The 21,432-nt window shown below is 41.6% G+C and overlaps 1 protein-coding gene across 2 annotated transcripts; it reads right to left on the reverse strand.

Annotated features, from left to right (window-relative positions):
• Positions 1-428: 428 nt before the first annotated feature.
• Positions 429-11,372, reverse strand: VSIG8 (V-set and immunoglobulin domain containing 8). 2 transcript variants are annotated; one of them, XM_074262279.1, is made up of 7 exons: positions 10,939-11,372; positions 7,009-7,184; positions 5,952-6,153; positions 5,127-5,348; positions 3,767-3,886; positions 3,090-3,279; positions 429-2,153 (listed from the first exon to the last, which is right to left on the reverse strand). In XM_074262279.1, the coding sequence occupies exons 1-7, from the start codon at positions 10,985-10,987 to the stop codon at positions 1,853-1,855; spliced, it is 1,260 nt and encodes a 419-aa protein (XP_074118380.1). In that variant the 5' UTR covers positions 10,988-11,372; the 3' UTR covers positions 429-1,852. The 2 variants fall into 2 exon arrangements, with proteins under 2 accessions (XP_074118380.1, XP_074118379.1); XM_074262278.1 differs by lacking the exon at positions 10,939-11,372 and adding an exon at positions 8,623-8,827.
• Positions 11,373-21,432: the final 10,060 nt, after the last annotated feature.

Consider the following 21,432-nt stretch of genomic DNA (forward strand, 5'->3'; position numbering starts at 1 on the left):
GGTGATATCTGCTCTGGCTTTAAAAGGACGCCAGACAATGAGAAGATCCAATTCAATTCCAATTCATCAGTGATGAACAGAACCAGCGAAAGAACGCTTGGAATTGAATATGGACCACAATGTAGCATTTATACTCTTCTATTGTTGTATGCTTGCATTTTTGGTTTTTCTTCCAGGTTATTTTTACCTTTCTAAATCTGATTTTTCTTGTACAACAAGAGAACAGTATAAATATATACACATTTATTGTATTTAAGATATATTTTAGCATGTTTAACATGTATGAGACTTCCTGCCATCTATGGGTAGAGGAAGGAAGGGAAAAATTGGAACAGAAGTGTTTGCAAGGGTCAATGTTGAAAAATTAACCATGCATATGTTCTGTCAATAAAAAGCTATAATAATAAAAAATAATTTAAAAATAAAAATAAAAGGATGCCAGAGAACTATACAAAGAGCATCTAAGCTGTCAGTGGTAGCCCAAAGATAGAAACAGAGTGGAATTAGAAAAAGATAGGCTTCTCTGAAACATCAGGAGAAAGGGGGCTGGGTCAAGAGTAGTCTGGAGCAGCCTAGACTCGGAAAATTAAACAGAGACATCTTGAACTAAGGAATCTCTAAGATAGATTTATCTCTCATTCTTTCCATAAGTACAAACCACATTTTTTTTTCCTATAGGCCTGTCACTACCTGTAACAAGAATACCAGGTTCTAGTCCCATTTCCATTCCTAACTAGATTATAGTCATTACCAATTGACTCTCCAAGATGGAACTTTTTTTTGTTTTTTGTTTTTTTGGTTTTTTTTATTTCTTGTTTGTCTTAATGAGATAGTTGGATTAAATAATCTCTAAAGTTCCTCCCTTTCAGTTTCAAATCCTACCTACAAATTAATTATCTCATTATGTTTTTTTGTTTTGTTTTGTTTTGTTTTAACCAGCATTGCCACTAATCCATAGAAAGGGCATTTTTATTGATCATTGTGTGTCCCCAGGGAGATCAGCCCAGCTTGGTGGGTACCTCAGTGCCTTTATTGGTTGCCCTTTGGAGCTAGGCACATCCCTCCCCTTTCTCTCTCCATTCATTTCTGAAACAAAGAGATCCAGAGGAACAAGTTGAGATTGTCAAGTGACATTGGGAAGGTAAATCTTACCACCACCCAGCCTTCATTCTGAAAAGGGAAACTCCTGGATGTTGCAGTCAGTGAGGTGGAAGGGGCCATCAAAGCAGGCAGAAAGGTGGGTAAAGCCCTCAGCTCCATCCCTGGGCAATGCCTCCCCTTCCCTGTTTCCCTCTAGGAACTAAGACTACCTCAGTCCTGAAACTTGTTGTAGCTTCTTTATTGTGCTTATACTGCTGCCTTTTGGCTCAGCACTCTCAGACACAAAACATCCAGTTCTTTACCTATCCAGATCCCAAGCCCCCACCCCCCAAAATGGGGCTCTCTGCCTTAGCTGAGGACACGACATCTTCCTGTCACAGCCCCTTCTCTAACACTAAACCTCTTTTCCTCCTTCTTTTCTCTCTTCCTCTCCTCCTTTTTCCTCTATAGCCATCACAGGATGGAGGAAAGATTCAAAATGGGCCATCTCTTTTTCTCTTTGCTCCAAACACCACTCCTAGCTGTTCAGGGAGGGCACAGTTTGCTATTCATTGCTACATTCAGGCTGAGGAAATGTCTTCAGCCACTCAGATGGAGGGCAGGCACAGTGAGGTGGGCATTATGGGTTCACGTGTCCCCAGTTTTAGGCAAAGAGCCCCAATCCCTCCCATCTCTGATACCCCCAAACAGCGATCGGGGGGATGCAGTGCCCACCTGGGGAAAGGTGCCACCTGGGTGGCATGGCTGATGCTTATACCAAATAACCATCCTTAACCTTCACCTGCCCCTCTCCACAGTCCCCAGGTTCAGCGCTCTTGACTTTGACGTAGATGGGAGAGGGACCCGCTTCGCAGGGGGCGCTGACGGAGGTGGCATTGGCAGGCACAACAGCCACCCCACAGGACGCCAAGGGCACATTCTCGGGCCCCTCACAGGGAGCTGCGTACTTTCTGCGCAGCGAGCGGCTGATGTTCTGTGTCGGGTAGCCTAGAAGGTGGGTGACGCTGCCGCCCCGCCCGGTGGCCTTGCACCCGGGTGCCAATGCATCCTCTCTGTGGAAAACAACAGGCAGGAGGTGTGAGCGGGGCTCTTCGGCGGGCATGGCCTGGGCAGAGCCACGGGCTCTTGGAAACCTCTTCTCTTCCCCTGCCACCCCTCCCTTTCCACCCACTCTCTCTCTCTCTCTCTCTCTCTCTCTCTCTCTCTCTCTCTCTCTCTCTCTCTCTCTCTCTCTCTGTCTGTCTCTCTCTCCTCCACCCCCTTCTCCTCCTTCACCCTATTCTATTCTCCATCTATCTTTCTCCATTCTTGAGTATTGGTGACCTCAAGCAATTCCAGAAGTCACCTGGGTCACCCTCCTGCCTTTGTATAGGATTGGCCCTTCATTCCAAACGGTCCAAGCATCATTCCTTCACCAATTATTCCATAAAATCAGTGTTGCAAGAGACATTAAAAACATAAAATCTGTTTCCTTTCTTTCCTTTTGTCTTATCCCTCACCTTTCCTTTTCTGGCCTCGCCTTCTGAAAAGGGGCTTTAATCCCCTAAGGCGCTGCAGTTCTCAGCACTATTATCATTGTTCTGTTTTTATTTCTAGTTCGTTTTCAGTAATAAATTATGATTGGCTTCTTAAATAACCATTTCCAGCGCACCGGAAAGTACAGTATAGAGAAGACCTTGATAGACACATGCCCTGCCCTCCAGGAGCTTACAGTCTAAAAGAGACAGACAATTGGACAGACCGGAGGCAAGAAAAGGAGGGCGGGGGACCGGAGGAGGGCTGGGAGAAGGTGGGAGGGAGAAGAAAAGAAAAAGAATGAAGCCATGCGGCGGGTGGCAGGTCTGCATGCTGTGGTCCCCAAGGCTCCGTGGTGGTGCTGGGCGGGTTTGAGGGGTGGGGGTCCCAGCCGTTGGCAGGCGGGGATGAGGAGTGGGGGAGGGCGCCGGGCCCCTCCCTCACAGCAGCATGCAGCATGCATCAGGTTTTACCTGATTTCACTAGCCAAGTCACAGGCCCCGCCGCCGACCCCTCCGCCGTTGCCGTAACCGAAGGCGCCACGGCTGACCCCGTTCCCGCTGCAGCAGCAGCAGACGAGACCCCAGATGCCCAGGCCGAGGCAAGCTAGCATCAGCAGGGTGCCTAGCACGGCCCCAACGATCATGCCCACGCGGCGGGAGTCTGTGGGGAAAAGCAAATGCCCGTCAGTATCCTGATACACCCCCCTTCACCCCCAACTCTCACCACATTCCGGTAGTGAAATCTGGGAGGGGTGAGCTCGACGAGGTAGAAGCCAGATGGGGACTCTGTCTATGCTAGACCAAGTAGCCTGAGGTAGGAGAGCGATCTTCGGGGGGTTTGAGCGGAGGGAAGATGTCTAGTATTCTATTCGCCACATTGAAATGAATATGCAAGTGAGTTTAGCATTTGTATGTCATAGAAAGGGTTCTGTTTTTCTCCCAGACGGGCGGAGCTGCTCGGAGCCACAAGAGAGGGATGAGTTGAATATCTATATAGGGAGAGTCAGCGAGTCAGCGGAGCCTTACAGGTGGAACCCAGACTGGAATCCCTATCGCTTTCCATCCCTTAGACTTCCCCTTAACCCGTCCTTCCGGGAAACCTTGCCTCCACTGGCTTTATCCCCACCCTCGCACCGCTCTTCACTTACCTGACACCTTCACCTCCACCACGCACACACTGTAACCCACATGGTTAGCCACTGTACACTGGTATAGCCCATCGTCCTCCCGGGAGATGTCCTTCAGCACCAAATCCCCATTGCTGAGCCCTGATACAGAGGAAGGATCAGTCAGCTGCAGAGAGGCCAGAGAACCTTTGGCCCAGAGGCTTCCCTAAGTCCATGATAGGTAACTGGGAAGGTGAAACATTGGAGGCTGGGATAGGGGAGACACCGGGGAAACACACACACACACACATACACACACACACACACAGAGAGAGAGAGAGAGAGAGAGAGAGAGAGAGAGAGAGAGAGAGAGAGAGAGAGAGAGAGAGAGAGAGAGAGAGAGAGACAAACCTAAACACCGATAGAAAAAAGAAATATATACACACACATACAGAGTGAAACAGACAGACAGACAGATAAAAAGAAACAGAAACAGAGAGACTGAGACAGACATAGAGGGGGGGCAGAGAGAGGGGAGGGGGGAGAGGCAGAGAGAGAGGCAGAGAGACAGAGACAGAGAAAAAGAAGCAGAGCTTCAGGAAGGGATGAGGGACAAATCCAATAGAGACAAATCCCAAGAGGGACAAACACCAATAGGAAAAAGAAATTCACACACACACACACACACACACACACACACACACACACACACACACACACCCTTTAGAGGGAGATAATCTAGATAACCTGTCCCTAAAATAAGGAGGCAATTTTCTCAACATTTTTGCTGTCTTCTATTCTACACAATATATACAATACTGATTCTTCAGGATCTCTCTTTCCACAGACTATCCTCATAAAGACAGATACCTATCTAGAATTCTTCCAGATCTTAAAATTGGTTGGATAAGTCCCATTTCCCTTAAGGCTTACTGCTTGTCCCCATCCTTAGGGATCTGTCCCTAAATGATTTTTCACATCACAATGATGCTCCCATTAGGACAAGATTCAGGAACCCTTACCCTTTCATTTGAAATGCAATCCTCTATTAAGATCATGGAATCCTGAAAATCAGCACATCAGAGTTGGAAGGGACCTTAAAAACCATCCAGTTAGACCATCCCTTATAAATGGGGAAACTGAGGTCCAGAGAGCCATTCTTGTAGGAGTCTGCTCCTATAAATTTGTCCCTTACTACTCCACCAATCTTGTAGAAACCCATCCAGATGTTTGCCCAAGTCACTTCTACGCTCCATAGTACCCCAGCTGTGGGACTAATTCTTCACATAGAAACCTCATACTCTCCAAGAATTGCCTCTGAGGCTCTTAAGAGTATAGAGGAAGTCTCTAGTACCACAGATTTTTTTCCTCTCTCTCCACCCCCCACCCCCAATCCTCTCACCGTGGGTCACAGAGCTATGGAAGGATTCCTGGTAGGACAGCTCTGAGTGGTAATTATGCTGTGAGAGGTAAGAGCTGGCCCGGTAAGGGTGAGTGTGTCCACTGATCTTGGCCCACTTGTAAGAGAGGGGTGGAGTGCCCCCATTGGCAAAACATTTGAGCACCACATCATTCCCATAGGTCATGTGTCCCTCAGTCCAGCACATGGGCACTGCAGGGCGAGCTAGAGAAACAAGGAATGAACAGGAGGTGAGGATTACTGGCATTCAGTATCAGAAAGGGATTTAGGATGGGTAACAGAGGCAAATACACAACAATATTCTTAAAGCTATAGTTACCTAAAACAACCCCCACCATAAATAGTCATCACTTTTCTGTTGTGTGTAGTAAAACTATGAGGTAAAGGTTGGCTTTGACATCTGAAGGACCCTGTGAGATTATCTGGGTAGCCAGGTGTCAAAATGGAGTGTTGGACCTGGGGTCAGTAATGCCTGAATTCAAATCCAGCCTCAGATACTTACTCAACTATCCCAGGCAAGTCCCTTAATCCTTTTTTCTCATCTGTCAAATAAGCTAGAGAAGAAAATGGCAAACCAGTCCAGTATCTTTGCCAAGAAAACTCCAAATGAGGATAAATGACTGAACAATAAAAATAAGATCATCTAGTTCAACTACCCAATTTTATAGATGAGGAAATTGAGGTCCAGAGAAGTGTACAAGCTCACATTGTCAATAAAGGACAAAGCTTGATTTTGAACCCAGGTCCATTGATTGCAAATTCCAAATGCTATTTCCACTATTCCCATGATCTCCCACCCACATGTACCTTGGACAGTGACAATGACTCTACGTGTTGCCATGGTGGTCTTCTTAACTCTGCACTCATAGGTGGCTGTATCAGAGACCTGCAGATTCATTAAATTGATGGAAGCATCATATTGACTGGGGTCCTGAGCTGCAAATCGGACCCTCTGCTGAAGGTGAGGGAGGCTGCCCTGGTTGATTCTCTTGTCTTGATAACTGAGGAACTGTGGAAAGAAGATAAGGGGGAGGGAAAGAGAGGAAAATAAGATGACAGGGATTACCCACACATGTGCAAGGGAGAGAAGATTCCCCAGCTATGAAACATTGTATTTAATGTCAGATTTTCTAACAAGATTATTGGTTTTGATGATTTTTTTCTCTTTCTCTTCTAAAGAAAATCAAGAACAATTAGGAGAAGGGATATAAGAAAAAATGTAAATAATGTAAAAAGCAAAAGCTATTACTAAAAATGCAAACTTTTAAAGCATAAAAGTCAAATATCTAGAAGGTTAATTTTTCTTAGAAGAGAGAAGTGAGATGGGTCAAGATGGGTCGAAAAGGCCAGCACTACATAGACCTAATGGAACTAAAATCAGGCATCCTGAACATCCCATTTAACCTCATTTTTGGCCCTCAATTTCTTCCTCTATAAAATGGTCATGAAAAAACCAGCTTGCCTACAAAAGAAATTTTGTGAGATACAAATGAGATAATAGATAGGAAAAGGCTCTGAAAAATAAGAAGTTTACATGGGAGTTTCTTGAGAGAGAAAAAAAATCTATCTCTGTCCCCCAATACAGATTTCTGCACCTTGGGGTTGAGGGTACAACATTCAGGATATCAGGAAGGAAAAGGGGAGGGAGAGAGAAAATGGCTTGGAATGAGGATTATTGGACTCGTATGCAGTATCCAACTCTTAGTATAAATTTAGGACCTTGTTTAACTTCCTTCTGCCTACATTTAAAAGTATACAAATTCTTTTACCCATTCCCATTCCCAGGAAAGAAAGAAAAACATTATAGAACTATAGGGTGAGGGTCTTAGAATAACTACAGGACTATAATGTCCAGGGCACTTACCACATTCTCCCGGTGTGCAGGATCTGAGTTGACCTGCATCCACTCAATGTCCAATCCATTGGGACCATAGTCCTCAGGGTCCAGAATATAGGGACAACCAAGCCGAACATTATCACCTTCAGCCAGATACAGGACTTCCTGTCCATCCCCGTTTATCCGCACAGCGGACAGCAGTGCTGGGAGAAAGAAATAGGTATGTGGAGAGAAAGGATGAGATGGTGGTAGGGGAATGGAGGCAGAGAGCGAACAGAGGCCAAAATTTGAAGACTGGAGTCACAGAATTCTCTCCATTAGTTTCTTTTTAAATATAGGGTTATGACACGACTCTCAAACCTCAAATCAAGGTCAGGAAGACAATTGGTGTCAAGTGAAAAACTCTGTGTGCATGACTGAGTATGACTATATATGGTTAAGCATATTTATGAGTGCTTCTGAGTATTATGTATAAGCCTGTGATTGTGCATGTGTGTACAATTATATGTATGTACAAGCCTATATTTGTGGTTCTATGCATGCTACTGTATGTATATGTTTGTGATTATGCACATGTGTGTGTACATTGTGGTTGAATGTCTTATGTGTGGCTATGTTTATGGCTTTGTGTATGTATGCAGGATTTTTTTAACTATCTGTAACTAGATATAGTTATGTTTTTTAGGTGGTTGCATGCATATGTTAGTAGATGTGAACATGGGATTGTATACACAAATATCAAACTAAATAAACTGTGGCTATTAACCACAGGAGGGGGAGACTTGAGCTCCCCAGTCTTCACTGTAGTGAAGTCTACTCAAGGGAATAAAGCTTTCTCCTGTCTAAGGCAGGTAAATAGGTAAGATGGTCTCTTCTAGGCTCTCTGTGTGTATATATGAGTGTGTATTGTATCAGTAAATAGTTATGATCCATGTGTCAATGTATGTGTTTCCTCCCATAGGGATGCCCACATTTGTGTGTATTCAGGCACCTGTGTCCTAGCTCCTTCAGCCTCATGCAGCCCCAGCCCTGCCCTGCCCTGCCCTGCCCTGGCCCCAGCTGAGTCAGGGAGAAGGAGGGAGCCAAGCCTCCCTGCAGGCCCCTCCCTGGGCCTAGCCTGGCCAGAGCATTTTCATTGCCACATACAGTCCTGGGCCGCCCGGACTTTATGGGCTTCCTTAGCCAGCTGCCCCAGGGTGGGGAGTGGGGATTTCCGGAAGTAAAAGACAGTTTTACAGTCTTCTTCCCTCCCTTCAAGCCCCAGGCAAAAGCCTATCCCAACCAGTTGGACCGACCCACCCCAGAGAATCGAGGGAGAGAAGTTGAACAGCAGGTGCATGGGCAGAGATGAGACCAGGGGCCCCCAACTTACCCTCCCAGGTCTCATTCCTCCCCCTATTCCTCCCCCACCTTCCTTTCCAGTCCTCTCTGCTCTCTAGCTAGGTTTTGCTGCTGTGTCCTCTTTCCCAATCAGTTAGTCAATCAAAAAGTATTCAATGAATACCTATTATGTGCTCAGCACTGTATCTCTCCCAGGCACAGACATAAACACACACACACACACACACACACACACACACAGAACGTGAAACAGACCAAGTCTGGCTAATCGGGAAAGGCCAGTAAAATCAGTTCCCATACCAAGCTGTATAACTTCTTTCAGAGCCTCAGTTTTCTCCTTGGTGAATTTAGGACGCATGCAATGATCTCTAAGGTCCCTTCCCAGCTCTAAATCTTGTGATTCTAAGATCACTGAACTAGAACTTCTGAATCAAACTTGAGAGAAGTCTCCACCCACCTGACTCGACAACCTCCTAGTCTCTCCCAAGAAGCCAAGAAAACTGAAGAAGGGAAGACCCAAGATTCTCCACCCTCAACAAAGGGAGCAGGAAAGTCTGCTAGAGTGCTAACGGAAGCAGGTTGCCTTTCCCCAGCCCGGGCCTCAGGAAAATACATTGAAGATAAGGATCCTGATATAATCTCCATGGCTCCCCAGGCACTGGGAAGACTGGTAGACACAGGTAAGCAATAGACATCTAACTGCATGGCAAAGTCCCCGCCCTAGGGAAGGGCTGCCTTGGCAGTACTGGCCCCAGTACAAGTTGGAATTTAATGGAGTCATTTTCTCTTCTGCCTCTGGGCTGCCAGGGAGAGTTAAGGAAGTAAGAGAAAGACATCGTTGAGTCTCGAGTAGGAGACAGGGGACAGAATCTGGGGTTTGGGGAGAAGAGAACAGAGGGAGAGGAGATAGTGGAAGTGGAAACAAATAAGAAGTCACCTCATCCCATTCATTCCCTCACCTCCACTCAAAGTAGTACCTTACCCATCCCAGACTGAGGAGACCCACCCCTCGGGAGCTGTGGAGCTGCTTCATGCACATCCACTTGCCTCATCCATATGTACCTGCAGATGTTAACAAATCATTCCTTGTGTCTCACATAACCTCTCCAGAGTGCTACAAGAAAAAAGCCAAATTGGAAGACCACACCTCATAAAGGGTTGGGGAAAGGACACAGTGTTCAGGAGATGTATAAACTCACAGGATTTAAAGGTGAAAAGAGTTAGGAATCATTTAGTCCCAACCCCCCTAGTTTTATGGGAGAAAATTGAGGCCAGAAAGAAATCACTTGGCCACAGCAACAGATAGGGTATCCAGCTAAATTCTAAACCCAAAGCTCCTGATTGAAAATCCAACATTTCAGAGAGAAAGGGGAGGGAAGGAGAGAAAGGAATGTTGGGAAAGAACTGTTGCAATAGGCAAGGGAGATAGGAGCAGATGGAGAGGAACAGAATGAGTTGAACAAGAAAGGAGAGCAGGCTAGAGGAGAGGAACATGCAAACACCCTATAGGGCAAAGATTAGGCTTAAAAGAGACAAGGATTGAGAACTGGGACAGATTATGGAAAAGTAGATAGAGATCTGGGGTAGGAAGCAAAAGAATATTCCACTAAACCTTAAAGATCATCCAAGATCTACTGAGAGATCATGTCCCTAGGAATAGCAGAATCATAAAAGCAAGCTTTCCTAAGCATTGAAATCTATACCTTATTTTTCACTTGGTTATTTGCGTCCTACCCTGCATTTCAAAGAGGAGAGGATGGAGCTTCCCAGAAAAGGATAAAGTCTATCTAGCCCAAACCTTTAACTTAACCATCATCCCCAAATATATAGCTTCATACATGGAAATGCATCCAACAGGGTCCCCACCTAATCTGGAGCTCCCAAAGAACCAAATGGAATTCCATAAACGAAAAGATAAAAACTAGATTACTCCCCACTCCCCAATTCTAACTTGGATGTCATTGTGACAGAGTCTCCAGGAAAAGTGATGAATTTGATTGACCTGCTGGCCCAGCCTGGATATCCTTCCTAAAAAAAAATCTCAGCTCGAATAGGCATGGAAATAAATTGCCTCTATAAGATAGGAAGGAAATAGGGAACCTCAATTCAAATGTCAGATTGGTCTTTTTGCTATCCGTCTGTCCCCCAAAGGGAAAAAATGGGGCAAGCCCAATCCTGAATTTACACCTTCCATTCCCTCCCCAGACCATGGAGTCTTCCAAGATCATAAATCTCTTCCCAGCTCCCTGTAAAAGGAACAAAGAGAGAAGAGTGGAACAAAAAGACCATCCAGAGAGAATCAAATCCCTTTTCTGGCTCCTCACTGAATACCATTTTCTACACCAAAGCCTTTCACTTGGAATTCTCACAATACTTCCAGCTGGATAGCTCCCAGACAGAGTTCAGCCCAGTTCAAGTACCAAACACATGTACACACATGAAACCTAATGCTCAGAGATGAAAATGTCCAGTGAGGGAGATCAACCTTAGCAAGCAGCTTTGAGGAGAGAGACAATCTCCAGAGGCACCTGACTCTCAAAGAATCTCCCAAGATGCCCTTTGCTACAAGCTCCTTTTTGTCTTCTCTGGGTACTGGGAAACCCCCAGACCTTGTACCTGGGCTTAAGCACATCAGCAGTAGTTGGAATACTCCTCGTCCTCCCATCTCTCCTGGGTAGAAGTCTCCACCTTTAGCTGGATAGTTCCTCAGAGCTGGTGGTGGCGGGGCACAGCGATGGTGGTGATGGTAGTAGGATATGTATAGGGATGGAGGGAAAGGGGAGATGGGAGACGGTGAGCCCAGACACTGCCCGGGGTAGGCAGGGAAGGTGCAGTGAATGACCTGCCTAGCAGCCAGCCAGAGTTATTTCAATGGGAGGGAGGGGGCCAGCTCCCCGCCTTGGGGAGGAGTCCCAGGAGCTCTAATTAGCGGGGTGACAGGATGGCCTACCCAGGCATTACCCAGCCCTCACCCAAGCTCTTCCCCATGCTGAGAGTGGCACAGGGCGGGCAGCGGGACTTATAATTAGGCACTAGGTAAACCTCCATTTCCTTCTGGCCCCCTCCCTGAGGGTGACAATAGTCGCCCCAGTTTACAGCGTCCATTGAGCTCCCCTCACCACTCATTTGTCCAAGGGGAACAGGAATGGGGAAATGGAAACATTATCGAGGGAGGGGTGAAGAAGCAAAGGGTTGAGGACAAAGCTCCTCCCCTAAACCCAAGACTTTAAGGGTTAAGATAGAATATAGGTATCTACTGTCATGTCTCTGTTTCCCCACCCCCACCCCATACTTCCTTTTAACAGTCTCAATGTCTTTCAGCCCCTTTTAATTTCCTCTCTCTCTCTCCTCTACTCTTTTTGGGCATATATGGATAGGGGATGGGGAACAGCCCAATAGTAAAAAGATTTCTTGCCCCTGATTATCCTTCAAGGTTCAAGGAATATTAGAGATAGAGGAAGGAAATCCATTCTTGTGTCCTAGTTGCTTTAGGGAAAGACCAAGTATCTTTGAAAGAGATTCAAGAATGCCGTGCCCAACCTTCCCCTCTCTGTTGTATTAAAGGGATTTTAGCCTGTCAAAGTGATGGAGGGAGGAAAAGAGTGTGGATATAACAAGGTCTTTATCTGCTCTTGTTAGTTCCCCCATCCTGGGCAGAGTTAAAGCTTTGGATGGGAGTTAAAGAATAGAGTATGAATGAAAAGATCACCCCTAAAGAAAGGGAAGTAGACTCATTCCATTGCCCTCTCAAGTCTGACACCCTAACCACAAGGGCTTGGTGACCTTGCCTGGGAATAGAGGAAAACCTTGGGTGCTCAGGGTAGATATTTGGCTTGTGGGTGGAATGGAGCAGAGGGAAGAGGGGCTATTCATTCCACCACGATTACCAACCTTTTCATATAGTGGGGACAGGACAGAAAACAGTTTTTTGAAACCTGAGAAAATAGGGACAAGGGTGTGGATAAGGGGATGAAGTCCAAAGATAGAATGATGAAAATAATAATTGGTTGTCTGTAAGAGGAAAGAAGGGCACCTGAGAAGTGTCTGTGTGTGTGTATGCATATGTATGAATCTTTATTCTGTATTGTATTACTCTATAAACATAGATAGCACATGAGTATGCTTGTGTGAGATAAGGAATATAATGAAAAGATGTTTAGATTATTTCTTCATTGGGGGATATATGTATGTGTATATGCATAAAATATGTTGTTAGTGCATCAATGTGTGAGAGGCAATAGGTATATATGTATGTATGTCTAGGAGAGAGTTCTAAAGGGTTCATATTCCAACATGGGAGATGCTCCAGGGAATTCACAGGCTATTCAGGGTCAGCAGAGTTTTTGGATAAACTTAGTCCCAGACAGCAAGGCCATTTTTATAGTGATGCTGGAAGATAGCTCTAGATGGAGAAATTTGGGGACTTCTTCTCCCTAAATCCCCTGATCCACTACACATGAATTAGCATATATTACAAGGCTTCTGAATTTAGGAGTCTAGTCACATGTCCTTCCCACCTACCTAGTTTGCTCAAAAGGGGACCATCAGATACTTCCACTTTAGAAGCAGAGAAGGATAGGGATAGTTCAGTGGCTGGGGAAATAAAAAGGGATACAAGAAAGGGAATCATGAGTTTCTAAGGCAGTTGTAGTTGGGAATAGTAAGGCAGTTTCAAGACACACAAGGAAGACAAGGAGTCCATGATTCTTAATTCCCTCCTCTATTATCCCAATAATAACAGGGATCTCAAGGGCCCACAAAGCATCCACGATTGATTTCCTTATTTATTCAAGAATTTATTGGATTTTTTTCCCTGTGCCCTTCTTTGGCCTGGTATTATTATCTACCTTTTACCATTTGGAATTCATCCTAGGTCACATACCTAGGTGCTGTCTGATTTGATGTCACCAAGGCATTCTGGCTTTCAGCCGAGAGTGAGTCTGTGAATGAAAAGAACTACTAGACCATTTCAATGGGGACCAAGGAACAAGGTTAAGCTCAAGATTAGGGAAGATAGGGCAAGAAAGTATTCTGTAGGGAAAAGTAGGAGTTGTGGTCACCATTAAATTTAGGGTTGGAATTAAGGTTTAACCTTGGAACCGAAGTGACAATTGATTTAGGTTTATTGCTGGAGTTGAAATGAAAATTTAAATTAGAGTTAGGACTGAGATTGTACTTGGGGTCAGAATTACAGGTACAACTATGACTGCATTTGAAATCAGTGGATCTGTTATTTGTTAGCAAAGTGGCATGAGCTTAGGCAAGCTTGTTCACTTCTGTGGACCCCAGTTTCCTTACCTTTAAAATGAGGGGGTTGCATAAGGTCCTTTCCAAGTCTAAACCCTCTAATATAGGTAATTATGTCCAATATTAGTTTTATTTTACTATACCATATAACTACTTTCCCCTTGGGACTTCAATATATCTCTGAGAGTAATCCTAAAGCTTTACCTGATCTATGGAACAGAATATGTCAAGTGAGCTAGGAAGATGCCGAGAAGTAGAATCAATGGGTGGAGCAATAACCAGATGACTGGGAGACTGGAGAGTCTTGGAAACTAGGAATTTATATGGGTAGATGCTTATATGGACATACTTAAAAAGAAATGGGGATGAGATTTGCAGTTGTCTCAAAGCTGGGTGGGATAACTAGCATTCTAGATGACAACATCCAAAAAGATTTCTACAGGCAAATAAAATGAAATATGATGGGGATAAATGTAAAATCCTTCACTTGGGTTCAAGGAATCAACTGCACAAATATAGCATGAAGACAGAGTTGAAAGGAAATTGTTCACGTGAAAAAGATTCAATTCAGTTCAATAAAAATTAATTATCTGCTATGCACAAGACACTATTCATGGGACACAAAGACTAAAAAGCAACAAATTCTACCCTCAATGAATTTCCATTCAACTGGGAGAGAGAGAGAGAGAGCAACATGTACAAAGATAAGTAATTCTAAAAATAATTTAGCAGGGGAAAACTCTAACAAGTGAGTGGATCAAGAAAGACCTCAGCAATCCAAGGCAATCTCAATAAACTGGATAGAAAATCCCATCTGCATCCACAAAAAGAACTGTGGAGATTGAATGTACATCCACACATGCTATATTCACTTCTTTTTTGTTTGTTTGTTTGTTTTTTCTCTCCTGTGGTTTTTTTTCCCTTTTGTCCTAATTTTTCTCTCCCACATAATTCATAAAGTAATTAAAAGAATAAAAGAAAAGAAAAATAAAGGCTCAGCAAGGAGATGGTAACAGTTAAGATTTGAAGGTAACATAGGATTTCAAGAAGCAGTAGTTAAAGAAGAGCATCTTAATAAAGAAAGCAGCCTCTGCAAAGGCATAAAAGGGTTAGAGATATTAGTTCAGGGAACAAGCAAATCAGTTTGACTGGAACATACCATAGACTGAAGAGAAGCAATATGCGGTAAGCCTAGAAAAGAAACCTGGAAACAGTGTGATGAAATTTAAATGCGGTTCTGAGGAGGTCATATTTTTCCCTAGAAGCAACAGAGTTGTTCCAGATTCTTGAACAGAAGAGTGAAATGACCTTTCCTTTAAGAAGATTATTTTTGGCAGTTGGATGATGAATAGATTGGAGTTGTAAAAGACTGGAGGCAGGGAAACTAATTAAGAAAATCTTGTAATAGTCTATTCAAGAGGTGATGAGAAACTGAAGTGAAGTAGTAACTGTTTGAGTGGAGGGATAGGACAGATCTGACATGTTGTGGCAGTTGAATTTCTATGACTTAGAAACTCATTTGATATAGAATGTAAAAAAGGATGAAGAGTTGAATATGGCATTGAAGTTTTGTACTTCGGTGACTGGAAAGATAGTGGGGCCTTAGGCAAACAGAGAATTCAGAAGAGGGGATGGGTTAGTGGAAAGATTGGAGAGGGAAGGGAGAGATACCAGATCTGTGATTTTATTAAATCGGAAATTCTCATTTCTAGTGTAGATCTGCAACTACTCTATAATTTACAGCCTTAGACAAGGAGTTCTTATCTTTTTGAGTATTATACACACCCTTTTCAGTCTAGAAAAGTCTATGTAATCCTCAGAATAATGTGTTTAAGTAATTGAAGGAAAGGACAGGTTTCTGATGGAGAATAGTGAACCTAATAATAAAAGGGGTTTTCTTTCACATCTAATTTCATAGAACCCTTAAATTTATCTGCAGACTACATAAGGTTTAAGTTAAAAGAACTTCTGCCATAAAAAGTAGTCTATAGTGCTGAGAAGCTAACTAGTCCAGGGTCATACAGTCAAGAGATGAGACTTGAATCCAGATCTTACTGACTTCCTGACTCCACTGTATCATATTGCCTCTCAAGGGAGAGTGAATAGGAAGTTTTTAGCAGAGCAAAAGTTCTATAATTGCCAACAATAAGACATAATAGCATACAAAAACAAGTGATAAGTGGATCTTAGTCCAATAACCTACATTATGAAGAACAGTATCTAGAAGGGTCCTTGTGACAGTCTATGCTTGCCTCCTGAGGGCCAGTCTTCCTAAGGCAAGAAGATCCATCTTCATAGACTTGTTGATGAATAATTCAGTGATGAATTCTTTGGTCATGCATTTCATGAAATAAAGGATAATACACTTAGTCCCATGCAATTCTCCTATATCTATAGGAATAGAGGCTAAAAAGTAAAGAAATGGGTAGGAAGCACATAAACACTAAATGTGAGATTTTTTTCCCAATAAATGATTCAACATATTTCTAGAGGAACTAAAATGTATCAATATTGGCATTCATGCTATAAGTGACACTAGATTATAGGAAGAAGCTAAAAGGATGAAAGGAAAGGATGGTTCAGAGGCTCTTCTAGTAAAGAAAAAAAAAAGAGTCAGAGGAGCTGGTTTTACCATGTACCCAGAGGCAAAAGGAGTATCATCGCATGGGGCATTTGGTCATTTTGTACTGCATGACTCCTGATGAGCATTTGGGGAAACACCTGTGAAGGTAATTATAGTTTCTGCACCAGCCTCTGCCGCAGAGGACAAGAAAATAAAAGAATTTAAGTGAAGAACTCAACATATATTTTAATACTCTGTGGCTTATCATGATGCATTGATGGACATGAGATGGAGAGTGGTGACAAATATGTTGGAAAAAAGAGCTCAGGATTACAAGATAAAATAGTCCAATGGTTTGTATATTACACAAAAATTCCTCATTTATAAGGATTTTCTTTAAATTCTTTCTTTAATGTAAATATAAAGTAGTTGAGGGGGGATAATATCTAATAAATAGGGTCAAGAAAAACCTGATATAAGAGATAACACTTGAGCTGAGCTTTAAATGGAGCTAGGAGTTCCCAAAGGGGCAAGTGAATGAAAAAGGATGTTCTAAGTTGGGTGGAGGTGTGAGAGGAGGCAGGGGAGAGAAAACGGAAGAGAATGACTCAGTAAAGGCACATTGGTGGGAGATAAGATGGCATGATCAGGGAATAGCAGGTGGGGATTGTTATATAAGTGCATGAAGAGGATAAATGTTCAATAGACCTGGAAACATGGGCCAAAATTAAATTGTTAATAAAATTTAATTTAAATTGGTTGGTTTGGTTTTTTTAAGGAAATTTTTGTAGCCAAGTAAAGATAGAAAGCACATGATCATCATTTTCAAACACCCACTATATCCCCAGGACACACAATATTATACTTGCATTTTTCTATCACCTAAGAAAGAAAATATCACATGACCTATCCTAATACTAAATAAAACTCACTTCTACTGGCTTCTGCTAATATCAAAGAAACTACATAATAAGGAGAATTAAAAAGGTATGTTCTTTCTATGTAATTCTAAAGGGCCTAATTACAACATTTCTCCCCACCTTCCCCTCCTACTCACTTAAAAAAGTTTTATTGATGCCTTTTGTTTTTACATCACAATTATTTCTGAATCTATTTCTAACCCTCCCACTGATCATTCCTTTGTCACAGGAAAAGAAAAAAAAAAAAAAAAAAAAAAAACACCAACGAACATGCGGGCTAAATCTGAGCTATAATATCCCACATCCAAGTATAATCATTATTTTTCTCAACAGAAAGTAAGCTCCTTTAAGTGAGGGATTCATTATCTTTGTATTAGCTGGTACATAGTAGGAGTCAAATAAATGCTTTTCGGTTAATTGAAGAAGAAAGAAGAGGTATTGAATATGGCAAGCCTTGGATAACATCAGAAAAATTAAATTGTACCTTTAATTTCCAATTCACGATGGGCAATATTAGTTAGAGGAGCTAGATGGCATTGTGAATATAAAACTAGACAGTTAAGAAGAACTAAGTTTGAATCTTGCCTCAGACACTTATTAGATGTGTGCTCTTGGACAAGTCACTTAATATCTTTTATCTTTAGCATCCAGATCTATAAAATGGAGATAAAATTAGCATATCTCTCATTGGGTGGTTGTTAAGATTAAATGAGATAATATTTGTGAAATGTTTTGCAAACTGTAACACACTATATAAACATTTGCTATTATTATTGCCATTTGGAATAGAAATTAAATTGTGAAATCTAATACAGAAAGGTGGTAGATTATGAAAATATCATATTATATGATGATGAGCAGTGGAGAAAAAATACATTTACAGAAAATTCAGTGACAAATCCAATTAAATCAACTTATACTAAGAAACAGTGATCCTGGAAGAACAGGAAAGAAAGAAAGAAAGAAAGAAAGAAAGAAAGAAAGAAAGAAAGAAAGAAAGAAAGAAAGAAAGAAAGAAAGAAAGAAGAAAGAAAGAAAGAAAGAAAGAAAGAAAGAAAGAAAGAAAGAAAGAAAGAAAGAAAGAAAGAAAGAAAGAAAGAAAGAAAGAAAGAAAGAAAGAAAGAAGGAAGGAAGGAAGGAAAGAAAGAAGGAAGGAAAGAAGGAAGGAAAGAAGGAAGGAAAGAAGGAAGGAAGGAAAGAAGGAAGGAAAGAAAGAAGGAAAGAAAGAAGGAAAGAAAGAAAGAGAAAGAAGGAAAGAAAGAAAGAAAGAAAGAAAGAAGAAAGAAAGAAAGAAGAAGAAAGAAAGAAAGAAAGACAAAGGAGGAGGAGGAGAAGGAAAAGCTGTTTTCAATAAGACTGTGAAATCTGAAGGGGAAAATAATATGTAAACAGCTATGTACAAACAAGATAAACATAGAGTAAATTTGAGATAATCTCAGGGGCAAACCATTATGATTAAGGAGTGGTAAAGATTTCTTGTAGAAGGTGGGACTTAAGATGAGGTTTGAAGGAAGCCAGAGAAGTCAAGAAATGGAAATGAGGGAAAGAATTCCAGGGACGGAGGACAGCTAATAACATCCAATAGGCACTTGAACTTCAGACATTTCGTGGAGTCTACACAATTTTAAGGTTGATAAAGGATTTGTTTTCATCAGTGTGGGTCCAAATGCCTAAAAGGAAAGAAAACTTTTCTTTTTTCTTTTTTTTTTTTAAACTGCAGAAGGAAAAGAAAGACAACCAAGAAAAAAAATAAATATCATCTAATATGCCTAATTTCCCATCTTTACAAAATAGTATGAAGAAAACTACAGAAACATTTAAACATCCTTGATGAATGTGTGAGAAGGAAATAGATCAGCTTTTGCAAAGAAAAAAATATTCTTTAGCAGACCACATCTTCACTATCGTAAAATTGACTAAAAAGTCAAGATAAGGTCTCTGCCTTCTCTTCATTTCTTCTAAGCTTATTATAATAAAATTCTAATTTCATCCAACTGAAATTGCTCTCTCCAAAGTTACCAATGACTTCTCAATTGCTAAATCTAATGATCATTTCTCAGTTCTCATCCTTCTTGACCACTCTGCAACCTTTGATCATTTTGACTGAATTCTACTCCTGGATACTCTTCTTTCTGGATTGTGTGTGTGTGTGTGTGTGTGTGTGTGTGTGTGTGTGTGTGTGTGTGTGTGTGTGTGTGTGTTGATTGGTCTCTCTTGATTCCAGACCTACATATGTAATCCTTCTTTCTCATTCTTCCCCCCCCCTTTTTTTTTTCACTAGATCTTCATCCATATACTGCCTACTAAATGTGACTATCCCCCAAGGCTCTGCCATAAGGTTTCCTTTTTTTCCCCCATATGATCTCATTTAATCTCCTCAACTCTAATGGGTTCAATGTGATTATATCTATGTTAAGTAATTCCTAGATCTATTTAACAATCCCAAATTAGTCTGCTGAGCTTAAGTCCCACATAATCATCTGCCTAAGGGATATTATCAATGAGATATTCCCTAGGCATCTAAAACTTAACATCTCTTAAAAAAAAAAAAAAAAAACACCTTAATGTTTTTTCCCTCCAAAAAAAAATCTCCCCACATCTTAACTGCCCTATTATTTAAAGGTCACCATCATTCCCTCCTTACATTCATGTTTGCAATCTCTGGTAATCTCTTATTCCATTTAAATCATGCCAGTACTTTCTCTACAACATCTCTTGAATACATCCTCCTCTCTATTCATACAGCTTCCATGTTCAGATTTACATCACCTCTTTCTTGGAATATTGTATTAGCCTTGATTTGGCCTCCCTGCCTCTAGTTCATCTTCCACTTAACTGCTAAAGTGATTTATTAAAACAGAGGCTTGGTCAACTCCATAGGCTCCAGGATCAGATTAAAATCTTTATTTTGAGATTTAATGCTTTTCACAACCCGATCATTTCCTACCTTTTGAATCTTCTTAGACTCTGCTCCTCTTCATCCATCCAGCATCAAGCTATACTGGCCTGTTTGCTGTTCCTTGTATACAAAATTTCATCTTTCATTTCCATGCCTTTGCGTTGGTTGTATCCCACTACTGAAATGGTCTCCCATCCAACCTCTGACTCAGAATATGTGTCATCCTTTAAGTCTGAACTCAAGGGCCATTTTCTCTAGAAGTCCTTTAGGTGCTAGTGCAATCACTCTAAGGTTACTTTCTTTTTTTTAATTAGAGTTTTTTTTTTCAAAATATATGCATAGATAATTTTCAACATCCACCCTTGCAAAACCTTGTGTTCTAATGTTTTTCCCTCCCTTCCTCTCACCTCCTCCCCTAGATGGCAAGTAATCCAATATATGCCAAACATGTGCAATTTTTCTATACCTATTTCCACAATTATCAAACTCAGTTTCCAGTTTCTTGCCACTGTAAAAGAGGCTGCTACATTTTGTGCTACTTTTACACAAGTGGGTCTCAAAGGTTACTTTCTATCTGTTTTGTATTTTATCTTGTATGATTCAATATGATCTGACTTATATATGTTCTCCACCCCGTTACAATGTAAGCTCCCTCAGGGTAGGAACTATTTTTGTTTTTTCTTTGTATCTCCGTTATTTAGCACAGTGCCTGGCAAACAGGATGTGTTTAATAAATGCTTGTTGTTTGATTTCTACATGATATGTATGTATGTATTTACATGTCCATATAAAAATAAGTGTAAGTGTGTGTGTGTGTGTGTGTAAAGTGATTTTCCCTCTTTGAGGGAAAATACTGTTTCATTTTTTTCTTTGTATCTGCAGTGCTTAGCACAATGCCTGATATAGAGTTGGCCCTTGAAACTTAGAAATGCTTGGAAATTGGCTGATAAATTTTGTTCTATCTGACACTATAGATAGACTAATAAACTGGGTCCTATACTTGAATAGGGAAAAGAGAGCAGACTTACTCCATTTGGAAACTACACATGTTTTTTTCTGCTCCCAAGATTCTCTTAAAGAAAAACTTAACTTTTTAAATATAGCTATACTCTTTCAATAATGCTACGGAGCCATGCATGCAACATCCTAATTTTCAAAGGATCAAAATTGAGGATCATTCAAAGAGTGATGGAGAAGTAAAGAATCAGGGAATGATCCAATGATCAAGTTGAGGCATGTGATCAATAAGGAATTACATGCAGAAAGTACCATAAAAGATATCATTGAATGGGAAATGATGAGCAGGATGTTCTCAGAAAAACCTGAAAAGTCTTCCATGGACTCAAACAAAGTGAAATGTACTATATACAAAGTAATAGCAGTGTTGTGGGATGATCAGCTGTAAATGATTTTGCTATTCTTAACAATATACTGATCCATGACTACTCTTAAGGACTTAGGATGAAAAATGCTACCCATAC

This window comes from Sminthopsis crassicaudata, chromosome 4 (assembly GCF_048593235.1).
Source record: "Sminthopsis crassicaudata isolate SCR6 chromosome 4, ASM4859323v1, whole genome shotgun sequence".
NCBI classification, from domain to species: Eukaryota; Metazoa; Chordata; class Mammalia; order Dasyuromorphia; family Dasyuridae; genus Sminthopsis; species Sminthopsis crassicaudata.

What these genes read in the sequence shown, in the direction of transcription:
- VSIG8 (XM_074262278.1), bottom strand. Translation starts at nt 8,680, where the DNA reads ATGCGTCCTAAATTCACCAAGGAGAAAACTGAGGCTCTGAAAGAAGTT. An exon ending in AGTCATTGTCACTGTCCAAG is followed by an intron (nt 5,349 to 5,951) that starts GTACATGTGGGT and finishes TTGTTTCTCTAG; the next exon opens with CTCGCCCTGCAGTGCCCATG. An exon ending in GACTTGGCTAGTGAAATCAG is followed by an intron (nt 2,154 to 3,089) that starts GTAAAACCTGAT and finishes TGTTTTCCACAG; the next exon opens with AGAGGATGCATTGGCACCCG.